At 42.8% G+C, this 16,444-nt stretch overlaps 1 protein-coding gene across 1 annotated transcript in view; it reads right to left on the bottom strand.

Annotated features, from left to right (window-relative positions):
• Positions 1–15,973, bottom strand: part of wasla (WASP like actin nucleation promoting factor a) — a 41,349-nt gene extending 25,376 nt beyond the window's left edge. The window contains exons 1-4 of the mRNA XM_088006689.1: positions 15,314–15,973; positions 13,821–13,955; positions 541–627; positions 347–443 (exon numbers count right to left, since the gene is read on the bottom strand). Of these exons, the coding sequence (XP_087862815.1) occupies positions 347–443; positions 541–627; positions 13,821–13,955; positions 15,314–15,418 (424 nt within the window). The 5' untranslated portion in view covers positions 15,419–15,973. The remainder of the gene's footprint in view (positions 1–346; positions 444–540; positions 628–13,820; positions 13,956–15,313) is intronic.
• Between the last annotated feature and the right edge of the window lie 471 nt (positions 15,974–16,444).

The raw sequence follows: 16,444 nt of genomic DNA, 5'->3' as shown, positions 1-16,444 counted from the left end.
GCACCATTAGAGCAGAACCAGACCAGACACATTTAGACTGAAGAGATACTTACACTGGATTGTATTTAGAGGTACCAGAGTAAAGGGGGATTGTTAAATATTATTCATACTTTTCAGATTTTAATTTTAAAAAAATTGTGAAGACTATTCTAGTTCATAATCAGACACTGCTTTGTGTGGCTCCGCCCTATTAGATGACAGTAACACCCAGTAATATGACAACATGTGGAAAAGGTCAAAAAATAAAGCTGGCACTGGGGTGGGGTAGGGGTGACGCAGATGTTTGAAGTTATAAGCAGATTGGTCACGGCAGCTGAAGAAGACCAACTCAAACGGCGACACTCACCCGTCTTCCGCTGCCTCCGGTTGAGCAAGTCGCTGACAGTCACCCTGAAACGTTTGGCTTCTTCTTCACTGGCAAAGTTCAGGCCCACTTGGCAGCTCTAAAGGGAGGGTGGAAAAGGGAAGGGGGCAGAGAAGCAGCACTGAGCTGATGCCAAGGCAAGACACATGTTTGTGGGCCAGCAGTCTGACACTTACGTCTCCTGCAAAGGTGATGAAGTACGGCCTGGGGCAGCTGATGGAGAAGCTGTGGTAGAGTTCCTGCTCAAACATGCTCTTCCCTTCCTGCAAGAACAGGAGAGTACACAGACATAAAGAATGAACTGCTCTTGCCTATTGTCGCTGACGTGACGTTAGGGCTGATCGTTTCACTCGGTGTTATAAGTTTGGCCGGCGGAGTGAAGGATCAGAGCTTTTAATTTAATCATAACTCGTTAAATGCTAAACAGATTTCCAGGTTTTTTGCTGGAAACCTTATTCAAACAGCTATCATAGCTACATGTGCAAAGACACTTATTTTTTGTAAATATTTGAACTGGATTGATGCATGGTTGAGCTTATTTAAATATTCTTAGTGGGAATAACATAATAGGAATAGAATATTTTGATTTGATGTATGATGAGCATTTTACAAAGCACACGACCACTCATATTTTTTTATACTTAGTAATATACATATTTACATAAATATACAAACAAAATAATACAAATATATTATAGAGAAACAAAGAAGATTCAATGACTAATACTGAAGATAACACTTTATTTAAAGGGGTGTGCATAAGACTGTCATAAGCATGAATGACTCTTCATAAATGTTTACGACTGTTGTTATGAAGTGTCATTCGGCAAATAATTACACTTTTAATGCAAAGTTGACACTTTTAATTTACTTTCAATGCAAGTTTTTGTGCACCTCATTTCAAGGCCTTAACCAAACTGAATCCTAGGTTTTTAGGCGGACCATAGTTTACTTTTTTGGTTCAAGTTCACATTCACAACTCCCCAAATGAATTGGAGTTTCTTGGCAGATGGACTGGAGTTGGACTAAAGTGGACTAAAGAGGGCTGGTGTGAATTCACCCTTAAACAGATGCATCATGGTGTCAACCATTAAAGAACAGGGGCCTCATGTATAAAGGAGTGTGCAGCTTTCACACTAAAAGTTGTACACACGGCTCTATACATCTAGACCTACTGTCTAGTAGGTGTCTCTCCCGTCAGCTACATGTTTTTATTTCTCTTCTTTGGACTGCTAATTGGATACACCGGGCAGATGATAAATACTGATGTCCAGTCAGTCACCAGCCTGCTGGGTTGGCCTCCGGATCAGACTGGATTGGGCAGCAGCACTTCTGGAATAGATGTGCCTCTATTCCAGAACAGCTGATTCAAATGATTGCATGACCATCAAGTGCTGCAGAATCACCCAGAGAGATACAATGCAGGTGTGTAGCAAAAGGGAAATACGTAAAACATGCAGGACAGGGGGGTGGTGAGGACCAGGGTTGAGAAACACTGCTTTGTATTCATAAAGACCCATTCAGAAAACTGGAATGGCTCGACTGAAGGGTAACTGTCTGACCTGTCAGCAGCTCCGGCTGGAACGGCACCAGTAACGCACAGCTCCTTCTTTAAGTTCTGCACAGAGCTCCAGGATGATCAGTCTGAGCATTTTAAATGCTAAACCATCATTAACATTTCTAAGCAGACTAATATGTCTCTAATCGAACGCTCCCTGCAAATCTTTTAATAGGCGAAGTTCTCCATCAGAGCCAAAACATTCCACAAATTACTAGGGGTGTAGTGATACAATAATCTCACGATACGATACAATATTCTGATCACGAGGCAATATATGTCTCGATATTTGGCAAACGATACAACTCGATACGATTCAATGCACTTTTACGATTTTCAGAAAGATTTTAGAGGGACAGAGTGATTTTGGTGACATTTTGTGACTGTTCCATAGACCTGGATTGAATTAACTTAATAGAAAACTGATTAAAAGCACCAACTACACAATACCTGGCTCTGATTAAACAGAGACTTGGAGTCTACATCTGGACAAAATTAATGAAAGATGCAGTGAGAAAATGAGTTTCTGTCAATTAATTCATGTGGATTTGACATAAACGCAAAATTTCAACAGTGATCTGGGAGCTCAGTGGGGAGATTATCCGCCTCTGTAGATTCTCAATATGCAAATGATTGTACTTATGTTTTTCTTTTGGACATACTGTGGCTGCATTTTGGACCTTGAGTCACAGAAAAACAAAACCCAATTTGGAAACCTGTTAATTTTTCCACTGTGAAAGTCAAATATTCATAACGAATGGTTTTCATAATTTAGAATGACTATATACTTTAAATTTCTTAAACTGATGTAAAAATATTGCAAGTAGCACAGTTTTATAACATCAGAATAAAAATAAAGCAATTCCTCATTCGTTTGTATGCAAGTTTTGACAAAACGTCAGGTCAAAACATGATGACAAAAAATATGGAATTGTGTTGGGGGAGTGGGGAGTAAAAAAAGGTCTTTTGAACTATGGGAAAAAGCTTTTTCTACCTTGACTCCCGGAGTTAGCCTTGGCTGTAAGCTGCTTACTACTAGCTGCTGGGGGAGTGGCTCTGCCTCACCCCGTAGTGATCGACTCCTTGCAGCTGCGCAGCGCCGCCATTCCCCTGCTTGTATCTCTGAGTAGCTGGCTCTCAGACTGCCAGGATCTCATCGTTTTCTCAGTCTCTGATACTCTTTGTCAGCTGCTAATAAGAATGATCGATCGCCATCGTCATCATGGAAATCCTCACTGTGCCCACACTTCGGCTGCGAATTTCCCCTTTGTCTTCCCAGAGCGCCACTACCTGCTGCTCGTTCATTCTTCACATAATCCTTTATATACAGTACAGAAACCACTAAGCTAAAAGCAAATTACCAAGTGGATGCCACCAGTCACTCCAATATCCAAACTTTGCATTCATTTCACGATCTCACTGCATTTGCCGCTACACCGTTCTGCTTCTCTTTCACGGTTACTTGAGCAACTTTACTTTGTTTCTTAGCAGCAAAATACAGCCCATCATTATTTATTAAAGATTTCCACAAACAAATCAATCTAATGTTGCATTTCGTTTCCTTGCCACATAACTGGAAAAGCCGGTTTTTGACATTTCTCTGACATTCGGAAAAATACGGTTTACTTAATTTAACATAACTCTGGTTTTACTTGGCCTATTAACACAATTTGCAGATCAAAAATCGATATCTTCTGAGGGGGAAAAAATAGATAAATATCATAGAATCGATATAACTACACAACCCGACAAATCACACCGTTGTGCAGCTATTTATATATGTGTGATTGTCTACACACCTGGATCACATTAAAAATAATCAAACCTGACCTATTTGGAGTTAATCCGCTAATCCGACCCCATTTTCTTTTTCAGTGAGAATATAATAACCCCATAATTCATGTGCTTCGGTGCACAGACCAATGCGTTACATCTTTGAGACAAAAACTGAGGAAATGTACTATTTACATTCGAGTGAGGATTTCAAATCCTTTTATTTTTATTAATTTTGTGTGTGTGTGGGTGTGTGTGCGCGCGAGTGTGATATGTTATTGCCTGAGGATAAATGCTGTTCAGTTTCATCACTCATGTTTAAACAATAAGTGACGGTGAAGCCGTCACGAGACTTAGTTATGAGTGTCAGCATGCGAGCATGCCCGCACACACATACACAATCGGTAACTTACTTTTTGTTGCAGCTTAAACTGACGCGGTTCATCGTGGGTGCACACCCAGTGTTCCTGCATCAGTCAACATATCCATCCTAACCTGTTATTTGCAGTTCCAAACATTTTCCCAGTTCTGTTTTCAAGCAGGGTTGTTTCCGGACTGTGGCACGCTAGGAGGGAGTCATGTGATGATGTAATGATATCTTCGGAACGTACTGAGTGTTTTCTATTAAGTTGAGTATTATATTTTTGATCACAAGTTTATTTAGTAACACTTTATTTGACGGGATGTGAATAAGACTGTCATGACACTGACATAAACATAACATAACTCCTGTCATGAACATCAGTAAGTCTTCATGAATATTTATGACTGTTGTCATAAAGTGTCATTCAGTAAATAATGACACTTTTAATACAAAGTTATTATTCAAAATGTCTTTGTTATGACAACTTGACATGAACCAACAAATCGTGATCCGTCATAAATTTGTTATAAAAGTATTACTGATTAAGCAGGAATCAACATCCACCAGCTAAGTTAACAAGTTACATTTTAGACAACTAATTGTTGTCAAATGTAAAACTGGTGTTAAATCTGTTTATTTATTAATAAGCTTCTTGCAAACAACCATAAGTCAGATTATCTGGTTAGAAATAACTTTGAATGCTTATTAAGTGAAAAGATACACTCATGTGCCTAAAACTATACATTAAATAATGCAATCTGAATAACAACAGTGACAGTCTGTCTGAACTTCTGCCAGACAAATATTTGATCAGAATAATTTTGTTCAGCTTTAGTTATTATGCTACTTGTATTAAGAAATAATTGTATTGCACTTTATAACAACCAGTCATGTTAACTAGACATTTGTCTGCCAGTCTACCATTCTGACAGTGTGCAGCAAGGGACATTTTTGGAATGGTATTTAAATGAATTCAGAATTATGATGACATTGTTTTTTTTGTTGTTTTGTTCTTTTTTTAAGTGACCACAATGAATTGAGTCATCACCGACTATGAGAATGTCCAGAAGAGATTCACCAAGTTTGAATTCATGAAAATGTTTTCTCCATGATTAACTATAGAATTCGAGCCCGAGCTAAGGAGAGGGACAGCAGGAACCCACCAGTCAGAACTTTGTCAGTCCATACCCGAGTTACTCCAGTAGAAACTCCACCAAATCTGTCTGAACCAGAACCCATGCAGATTGGTCTAACTAGGCTAACCCCTGAAGAGAGACAACGTAGGATGCGAGCCAGGCTCTGTCTCTATTGTGGCGAAGCAGGACATCTAATCGCACAATGCCCCACGCTGTTAAAAGCCAAGGTCCGCTAGAGAGAGCGAGGGAGCTAGCGGACCATCAACTTGTCACTGAGTCACTCGCCTGTTGATTCCCGCCTCCCTTTTGATAAAGAATCGGTGTTTAACCTCGTCAGCCTTGGTCGATTCTGGCTGCGAGCATATTTGTTGGACGCCGAATTTTGTCAGCAAATGGGCATTGAGACCTTACCTCTACTCTCACCCCTTCGTGTCTCCGCTCTAGATGGTAAGGCGCTGCCCCAGATAACACACAGAACCAAGGAATTGCAACTGACAGTCTCTGGCAACCACACCGAGTCAATTTTGTTTTACGTTTTTCCCTCTGCTAATTCTTCTTTGGTTCTCGAGTTTGAATGGCTTCAGTCCCACAACCCTAGCATTAACTGGTCCGACAGGCATATCGACTCTTGGTCCCAAAGTTGCCATTCATCCTGCCTCCGCTCTGCCGTCCTTCCGACTCCCCAGACAGCAGGCTGCACTGAGGCAGATCCCCCTGACCTCTCCAAAGAACCCAACGATTACCATGAATCTAGCTCAAGTTTTCAGCAAGACTAAGGCGTTGTACCTGCCCCCTCACAGGCCATACGACTGCGCCACTGATCTGTTGCCAGGCGCTCCCCTGCCTAATAGTCGCCTTTACAATATCTCTAGACCCGAGAGAGAGACTATGGAAAAGTACTTGCAGGAGTCCGTGGCCGCCGGCATAATCAGACCCTCTTCTTCCCCTCTTGGTGCGGGGTTTTTTTTCGTCGGGAAAAAAGATGGCACATTAAGACCATGTATCGATTACAGAGGGTTGAACCAAATAACAGTCAAAAATAAGTATCCTTTGCCCCTGTTATCCTCTGCGTTCGAACCTGTACGTGGGACCACAGTCTTTATTAAACTCGATTTGAGAAACGCCTACCACCTGCTCCGTATCAGAGAGGGCGATGAATGGAAAACGGCATTCAAGACACCATTGGGTCAATTTGAGTATTTGGTGATGCCATTTGGTTTGACTAACGCCCCAGCATTTTTTCAGGCCCTTGTAAATGACGTATTGAGGGATTTTCTGAATGTATTCGTCTTTGTTTACCTTGATTACATTCTGATTTATTCCAAGAATCTACCAGAACATAAGAAACATGTCCGTCAGGTCCTCCAGCGTCTCCTAGAGAACAAACTGTTTGTGAAAGCCAAGAAGTGTGAGTTTCACCAACCATCTGTCTCATTCTTGGGCTACATTCTCGAGGGCGGACAGATTAGACCCACAGAAGAAAAGATTAAGGCAGTCCTAGAGTGGCCCACCCCAGAAACCAGAAGACAGCTTCAGAGGTTCCTGGGCTTTGCCAATTTCTACTGGAGGTTTATCTGTAATTACAGCCAGACCGCTCAGCCCCTAACAGCCTTAACCTCCACTAAGATCCCTTACACTTGGTCACCTGAGGCTGACGCTGCCTTTAATCGGTTAAAGACTCTTTTTGCCAACGCCCCCGTTCTTATCCAGTCAGACCCTACAAAACAGTTCATTTTAGAGGTAGACGCATCGGACTCCGGTGTTGGAGCAGTGCTCTCCCAACACTCCGACCAGGATCATAAGACCCATCCCTGCGCTTCTTTTTCCCGCAGATTGTCCCCGGCGGAGAGAAATTACGATGTAGGAGACCATGAACTGCCAGCAACTAAATTAGCTTTGGAGGAGTGGAGACACTGGCTAGAGGGTGCTGAACACCCCGTCATCGTGTGGACGGATCATAAGAACTTGGCGTACCTTCAGTCTGCTAGGAGACTCAACCCCCGCCAATCCCGGTGGTCCTTGTTTTTCTCTCGTTTTAATTTGTCCATCTCTTTTAGTCCAGGATCTAAAAACATTGAGCCGGATGCGCTGTCCCGGCTGTTCTCCCCTGATGACTCGGAGAAGACCCCTGCACCCATCCTCCCTCTGAGCTGTTCGGTGGCCACGGTTACTTGGGAGATTGAGGACTTGGTGAGGCAGGCTCAACAATCTGAGCCAAACCCTGGCACGGGACCTCCCAACAGAATTTTTGTTCCCTCCACCATGCGGGCTCGAGTAATTGACTAGTTACATTCCTCTAAGTTCTCAGCCCATCCTGGCATCAGCCGTACGACCGCCTTAGTCAACCATCATTTTTGGTGGCCATCCGTCTTTAAGGACGTGAGGGAGTTTGTATTAGCCTGTACTATTTGTGCCCAAAATAAGCCTTCCCATCAGTCTCCATCCAGTCTGCTACAGCCACTACCCACACCAAGACGCCCCTGGTCACACATTGCCATAGACTTTGTTACTGGACTCCCCACTTCTAAAGGTATGAACACCATTTTCACTGTGATTGATCGGTTTTCCAAGGCCTGCCATTTGATCCCGTTAAGAAAGTTGCCTTCCGCTTTCCAAACTGCCCAACTGTTAGTTAAACATGTGTTCAGGTTGCATGGGATTTCCCCAAGATATTCTTTCTGATCGGGGTCCCCAGTTTTCAGCCCAGGTTTGGAAGCATTTTTGTTCAGCCCTGGAGGTCAAGGTGTCTCTAACCTCTGGTTATCATCCCCAGTCAAACGGCCAAGTGGAGCGCATGAACCAGGAGTTGGAGGCCACTCTAAGATGTCTCACCTCATCCAACCCAACCGACTGGAGCTCTTACCTACCTTGGGTGGAGTATGCTCACAACGCTCACATCTCTGCTGCCACTGGGTTGTCCCCTTTTGAGGTTTTTTTAGGCTACCAAGCCCCTCTGTTTCTGGTGGATGAGAAGGACATCGCAGTTACCTCGGTCCAGCATCACATCCGTCGGTGCAAAGCCATCTGGAGTAAGACGGTTGCTGCCCTTAACCGCACTGCTGAAGAGAACCATCGCTGGGCAGACTGCAAGAGGAGAGTTGCACCCACTTATAAGCCAGGCCAGGAGGTCTGGCTCTCCACGAGAGATATCCCACTGAAGTCTGTTTCTAGAAAATTGGCCCCTCGTTTCATTGGCCCTTATGTGGTGGAAAGGATTGTGGGCCCATCTGAAGTCCGTCTACATCTGCCTGCTTCCCTCCGTATTCACCCTACCTTCCACGTCTCCCAGGTCAAGCCGGTCCACTCCAGCCCATTGTGCCCCCCTATTAAGCCCCCGCCCCCCCGTGACATTGATGGTCTCCCTGCCTACACTGTTCGTCGGATTGTGGATTCCTGCCGGCGTGGGCGGGGATGGCAGTATTTGGTGGACTGGGAGGGTTACGGCCCTGAGGACCGTATGTGGGTTCCCAGATCGTTCATTCTGGATCCCTCTCTTATCTCTGATTTTCGTTCCTCGTCCTCTAGCTCTTCAGGACCGCCTGGTGGCGGTCATTGAGGGGGAGGGGGGGTACTGTTGGGTACCAGGTTGGGTTTTTCTTCCTTTTCAGCTCTGACCATCAGAGGGCACCAGGAGACGCTTTTCCGTGGTGGGTGTGTCAGTAGGTTCCTGTTGGACGCACCTGGCTCGAATAATCATCTAGAGGAGTATTTAAGCGGCAGACTCCCGCACTTCACCGCCAGAGTGTTTTACCTATTGTGGTACCTCCAGCCTCTCTACTGTTCGTCTCATTGAGATCGTTTCTAGTAGCCTTCAAGACCTTACCTGTTGTTTTGTGACTCCTTCCAGGACACCTTCAAGTTTCCCCGGAGACTTCCCATTCTCAAGCCCTGAGGGGATGCCGTCCACGACGCTGGGAGCTATACTCACAGATCACTGGAGCCCACCCCGGAGCTCTTGGGGTCTCTCTCTCGAGTCTGTCCGTCCCTCAACCCTCTCCAAGTCAGCCTCTATTTTAAACCGCAACCTGGTACCGGACCTCTCCCCCGACCTGAACTAACTACTACAAGTAAGCTCTGAACCCATACAAGTAGCCTGTTTTCCTACAACCATTAAACTCACCTCCACTCTCCTTTTGTGTGCAGCCGTGCCAGTCTTCCCGATTCAGCTTCACGACTGCGGGTGTTTTTGACCACTTTTTCATCATTGTCAATAAAACATCTAAACTTTTATTCTGCTTCTGTGAGTTTCTGCATGTGGGCTCAGAAATTAAGACCCACCATGACAATAACTATACAAACACAAAATAGTACAAATATATTATCGAGAAACAAAGATGATTGAATAATGATCAATACTGAATAATACATATTAGGGTATACATTTTTATATGCATATGTATATATTCATAAAATATGTTACTTTTCATGTTTTCCAACCAAGGAGTTCTAGCTCTAGTGATTCAGCAGCTGAGATTCATCCATGCAGTGAATCTGTCTGTCATAAAGACATTCCCCCCTTTGTCCTCACATTGTGTCTTCAGGAAACCTCTAAGAGAAAAACTGGAATTTGGGAGCTTTCTTACTTTTGATAGAGTGAAAGAATTACATATAAATAATAGTTTCTTTCCAACTGGGTAATTTGCTGGTGAATGTTATATAATATTATATATTATTATATATTATTATATAATATATATATAATATATATATTATATAATATAATATATTATATTATAATATATTATATTATATTATATTATATATAATATATTGTTGTTCTAAATATGTAATATTTAGAACAATGTAATATTGTTTTTGTAGAAGACTGTGTGCGTCTAACATGCGCTAATTTTAGAATTTTCATCAACTGAATCTTCCTCGGTCAGCTTAGAAGGTTTATTGATGGAATAATAGCAGATACATGGGAGATGATGGTACAGATGATGACGTGGAGATTGGAACGATGTGGTTATATTTGTTTTTGTATGTATATGTATGTGGGTGTGTATGTGTGTGTGTGTGTGTGGTTACCCTAAAATGCAATAAACATACAAATGACAAAAACCGCCAGAAAATATGAATTAACGGCAAATTTCCTCATATGCTACTACAATGGTAACATATCTTTACCATTGGTGCTGCAAGGTTGGAGACCCTGTCCTGTTAGGCGACGGGGCCTAGATAATACCCGTGTTAAACGGACAATGGAGTCCGGCGACGACAGGCGCTTACCATATTTTCCGCACTATAAGGCGCACCTAAAAACCTTCAAATTCCTCAAAAGCCGACAGTGAGCCTTATAATCCGGTGCGCCTTATATGGACCAATATTGAGCCACAACAGGTCTAGCAACTACGGTAAGCAGCCGCCAACTTCATTTTCGCCCGTAGAAGAAGCGCGCAGTGCATGCTGGGATAGTTGTCAGAACGCTGGTTTGTTAATAAAGTTTGACTGACCTATCTACCTACCAACCATCTAGAATCAGGTCATCTGCAGGTCATTTAGCACCACGTTCTCCACCAACATGCTGTGCGCGAACGGAGAAGGGTGACCATCGTCCGGCCACGCCCCTGCCCAGTCGCGGAAGGCTCTCCTCGCCGACCGGAGACGGACTGTTTTGTTGATATTCCCTTTAGTGCAGCTCCATCTAGTGGATGCATAACGTAACTCCAGCCTCTACTGTAGCGTCTACTCTATGCGCTTTATAATGTGGTGAGCCTTATATATGAAAAAAGTTTTAAAATAGGCCATTCATTGATGGTGCGTCTTATAATCCGGTGTGCCTTATAGTGCGGAAAATACGGTAAATTCCGTAACAAAAGTATGTTTCTATCTTTTTTTTATTTATCCAAAATCTCTTTCTCTTTCTTACTGTTTATTCAATGTCACATGCTGTTTTTATTTTGTTTTTTAATTATGCAAAGCACCTTGAAATGCCTTGCTGCTGAATTGTGCTATGCAAATAAAATTTGATTGATTGATATCTGGCAAAAAATAGCATAGAACTTGAATTATTACAAGTAATTGTTTGCATTATCGGTAGCCAGAGAAACACGAGGCCAATTTCAGCTCCTGGGCTAATAACTGACATAAACTCAAATATCGGGCGGAAAAGTGTATACTTACATTATAAAAACACACACAGGTCTAATTCACACGGGATTAAGGACGGATTGATGGTGGATGCTATTTTTATGCCACCGAGCCACACAGAAAATAACTTACTCATCTATGTGAAATTCAAACTACAAAAACGAACAGATGCATCATGGGTAACGTAGAGCTAAACAAACAGACGGACTTTTAACACTTATTTTTATGGTAGAACTCTTGTGTCATATAATCTAAATCAATGTTAGGGAATAGGGCTGAAACGATTCCTCGAGTGCTTTGAGTACCTCGATTATTAAAATTCCTCAAGGAAAATTTATCTGCCTTGAAGCTTTGTTAAATTATGTTTTATTATTTAGCGCACCGTGTTCTGACGGGGTTATTATTTGCGTTGCGCAGCATTTTCATTTCCTCCTCAGTTGTTGACGAAAGCTAAGTGTTGGCAGCGTAACGTCTAGTTTTCAAGTTCAGCCTGGGAGAATTATATTGATTGATGATCATGTCTGGGTCTTTATTGTATTTCTGGGGACCAATAACCATCCTTAAAATGACTGGTGCGATGCCTGGAGTACAGCAGCCTTTCTCCTCCTGGAGCTGCTTCCTGGTGGTTCAGAGCAAACGGCGGGGAAAAGCACTGAAGGTGTATTTATACAGATGAGCGGATAGACTGAACACTGTGGGTGGCTGCGCATTAGATAATTAACTTAAGTGTAGCTTTACGGACGAACCGGAAAATGTATTTCATATCATCCCGGTCTCAACAAATGGGTGGCTGAGCACGTCGTGGTGGTACGTAGCTGGTAGATGTTTATATGTGTGACGAACATTTTCACATTTAGAGAATAAGGCTTCCTTTCTCTCTTTCTCATCTGTGCTTCCACTCTGTGACCTTTAGTATTTTGAGTGACATCATTAATGTCAGGTATGAACATCTGCTGCACCAACACTGTTATTATTACAGTAACATGGCAAATGCAAGCTCATAACTTAGAAAATATTAGCAAACCATTATTAATCTCTAAACAGTCCTTTGCGATGTGAATGTTGCACAAACTGATATTGCCAAGACTATATATTTGCCAGCGACGTGCGGTCAGAGGAGGCAGGTGAGGCAGAGCCTCACCTGTCATCATGGAAAAATAATATATAATGATAAAACCATTTATATTGCTATTTTCACCCTGTGGTTTGTACTATAAAGTATCTATTTTTTACTTAGCTTAACCAATTCTGATTATTTTTTTCTTAAAAATCGCTGGATTTTCGCATTTTCCCATTCAAATGCTCAGAAGCGAAGCTGGTGAGGCAGCAGCGAGTTGAGCCTCACCTCTTGTGCAACCTCTCGCTGACTGCACTGGCTGCCGTTCTATGGGAGCAGCTCCTCCTGTCTGTACGTCGGTAATAAAATGGCTAAAAAACATTTAATATATGGACTGATTTTCCATAATTTAGCTTATGTATATAATGTACAGTGGTTTTTTTGTCACCAACTGTGTTTGTATCGTGTTTTGTGTGAGGAGGAGCGATCAGAAACGGCAGAAAACAGACTGGAGGAGAGGCAGGCAGTTCTCTTGCCTCATGGCAGGGGGCGCTCATGATCCCAGATATTGTGACTCCACAACTGCAGAGTAAGACACAGTGAGCTAGCCATGGAGCTAGCCACACAGTAAATAAGTAAAGTACAGCGATATATTTGTTTTCTCCTCTCTTCCGACGTCAACATGAAAGACATTTCTACACTTTAACAGTTTTCTAAAGTGGATTTTCAGGAGATAATAACTAAAGGAAGACCAACACCGGAGCTGAAGGTTTTGCTTCGAGACAGTTTGACGATTCTTAAACAGAGTAGAAAAGACATGAGGATAGACTTGGCTTTGGATGAACGGATATTTTTGTGCAGAATTAGCGGTGCATGGATTTCATTGATACATAAAGGTAAGACAGCAATAAGATATTTTGTTTTTATGAAATGTGCGTTTTGTGGGCAGTTTGTATGTCTAAATAATGCAGTTAAGTAGAAGCGGTAGCTAATCTACCACAGCAATTATTTATTAATTAAACATTAAGCCTAAAACGTACTACAACAGACTAAATGTTCTGTTCTGTGTGCAAAATAAATTCCTGAATGTTTTTTGGTGTTAAATCCTAAAACATGAAGTGGCATTTTTGTCAGCTGCTATGGCAACGAGTCTGTAGTTTGACGAATACAGATCACTTTGCTGTGGATCATAGCACGAAATCAATATCTACATTTCTAAGTTTCACTGAGTTAACACGGCTATGGATGGCATGTAAAAGGGTTAGTCTTTTTGCCCTCCAGTGTTGTATGCCAATAACATGCATGGTGTCTAAGTCATAAGTCAGTGCCTCACCAGCAATGAACCTCACCGCACGTCACTGATATTTGCGGCATATTGTGCAGCCCTGGTGGCATTGTACGCCTCTTCTGTGTTGTTCACCATCAGTGAGTGTACAGTAAGCAGCTGGAGGTGTTGGACATGAAGCTAGTCTTACCTTGATGTCAAACACTCTGATGAAGTATGACCTCTGTGGATTGTCTTTGACCAAACATGCCACTCCACAGCACCTCTTCACCCAGCTGCAGCTCCGCTCGGCTCGGTACACCTGCACCACAGCCGAACACAAGGTCTGCACACACAGGTAGACAGGATATTGGTCAGATGCTGGTGTTTGGTTTCTTGAAGCAACTAGAAATGGCCAGCAGCAAAGCAGCCTCATGAAGCCAGAAGTTGCCGACAACAAACTCAAACAAAGGTCAGGAAAAGGAGACCACAGCAAGTCCAGAAGGCAGTGACCTGACCTGGGAAAATCAAATCAGGAGGAAAATTAAAATAACCTTTCATTTAATATTTCAAATATTTTATTGGAACCAGTAGGTTTTTTTCTACAGCAACAGCAGCTATATCAAAAGCAACTGAAGCTACATCAACAGCTGAACTGGTTCTGGTCAGACATCTACAATACATAGTCAGAGCCAAATATTACTCCCTTTAAACATTTCCATATTTTGTCTCATGACAACAATATGTCTCAGTATCTTTTATTGGTTTCTATAGCAGAGCAGCAACATTAGTTTAGTAAAGAGGTGAAAGTAGACTGCTGGCAGGCCTTCAGACTTCTGATGCATCTTAAATATTGAAGACCAACAACTACTGCATCTAATCTGTCCTTTGAGATTATGATATTGTAGGGATGAATGCAATTTGCTAAATCATGCAGATCTAACTGGGTCTAAATGAAAATCTCTTGTTGAAGATTCTTGATTTTTTTGCCAGCCTTAATATAAAAAGTACATAATATCAAAACTACCAAAACCAGAAAAATAACTAATGTCCAAATATTTGCATTCAAACATTTAATGTTCAGAACTTGTTTTCAGTTATGACTGCCTTCCAAACTGCTGTGTGTTTAAGAAATGGTCTAGTGGTCTAGTTAAAGTCACGGAGCACCATATTAGCAAAAGATGAGGTATGTGTACAGTTGGCAAAAGCTACAATAACTATAGATAAGTTAATGTTTATGGGTTCATGAGATAATATTAATAATCGGTCCGAATAGTGGGGATAAGAAGTATTTTTTCCCATCTGAACAAGAGAAGTCCCGTGGACTTCTTAACCCTCCCACCCCCCAATCCCTTCCATGACTCGGTGCCAGGCCTGCAGAGCTGAAGGAGCAGGGATGCTCCTAAAAGTTGCAGCTCCCAACACTGAGTCCACCGCTGCAGTAAACAACATGCGGCGCCACATTTGTTTCAGGTGTAAACAGCCTGTAAGACCGGCGCTTCATCAGTAGCTAGCATTTACTGTGCTCCAGCTCTTCTTTCCTACAGAGACATTGCAACTGAGGATAAAGTGGTCATGTATCGGCCACCTGATGCACAGCTAACAGCGCTGTATTTAAACAGTATTAGTACTGGGCTGAGAACCAGCGGGGCTCTGGTGCACCTGCTCCAGCCTGCAGGACGATAAACAAACAGCGGAACTTACAGCGCATTTCCTGCCCAGATAGCCGAACAGACAGTCGTTCTCCTGCGGGGTGAGAAGCAGTGAGCCGACGTTTACAGCTCTACGGGGCGGATGGTGGCTGTTCATGACTCCTAATTCGCTTAGATTCCCCGGCGGCGGGGCTCTTGTGCGAGAACTGGCCTCAACCGTCTCTCCTCAGGATTGATATTCCATGCGGGCTCCGGCCGCTATGGCCTGCAACCATCTCCGCTCAGGAGAACCGAGCAGGAAGGCGCGGCCACCACTCCAGGATGCTTTCTGCTTGGGAAAAGTCCTTCTATTCTTCGTCTGGTGAAAACCTAAAGCAGCGTACTATAGAAATGTCTGGAGTTGGCTAAACACGCAACTTTCATTTGGGAAGTCCAGCAGCCTGGGGAGCAGAGGAAGGATCCAACATGGCAGAAGGAGGGTGAGGACCACTTTAAGCTGGGGCCGGGGGGAGATGGCTGCCGTTAACTAGCTCCCAAAGCCTCGGTCCTCACTCGCTAGCTGAACCAGTTACCAGAATAACACAGAGATAGAGCTTGTGAACTACCAGCGCGGGAATGTTGCTTCTAGCCGAAACGAAGCGTGGCCGTGTTTCCTCCCAGAGAATGGTTCGCCCCGCTGTACCCACAGACTTGTCTAAGGCTGTAGCAGGAGGAATGCGGCTCTGCGGAGGAAAGAGGAGGGGGGAGCCTGGATGGACGGGCTGTGACGTTATTTGGTGAGGATCGCTTGGCGCACATGACGTGTTTCACGGTTTTGTACACAATGGAGGCTCAAAAAGTTTAATGCTAGTCACACTCACACAATTATATAAGATAAACCTTTACAATTTTATTACATAAATGTGTAATAAACAAAATTCAATACTTTCTATAAAATAAGTAAATTTCACTACGTTTCACTTGGTTCACTAATATAGACATATATTAGCGAATTTTGAGGAAATAAATTTTTGAATTTTAATATTATGTGTATATAATGTTTTAGCAAAGGTGAATTAATGGAACATGTGTGGTATCAGTCTGGACCCTCTGTTGAGTGTTCATCAGGATAAACGAGGTCTTGTGTAACCTGGTTGTATTTCTCTTTTGTTGTAATTACACAAAATGTCTTTTTTTTATTTGT

The sequence above is a fragment of the Poecilia mexicana genome, unplaced genomic scaffold (genome assembly GCF_051168715.1).
Source record: "Poecilia mexicana isolate PSO_F unplaced genomic scaffold, ASM5116871v1 scaffold_6, whole genome shotgun sequence".
NCBI lineage: Eukaryota > Metazoa > Chordata > Actinopteri > Cyprinodontiformes > Poeciliidae > Poecilia > Poecilia mexicana.
This window is presented reverse-complemented; position numbering and strand designations above follow the sequence as displayed.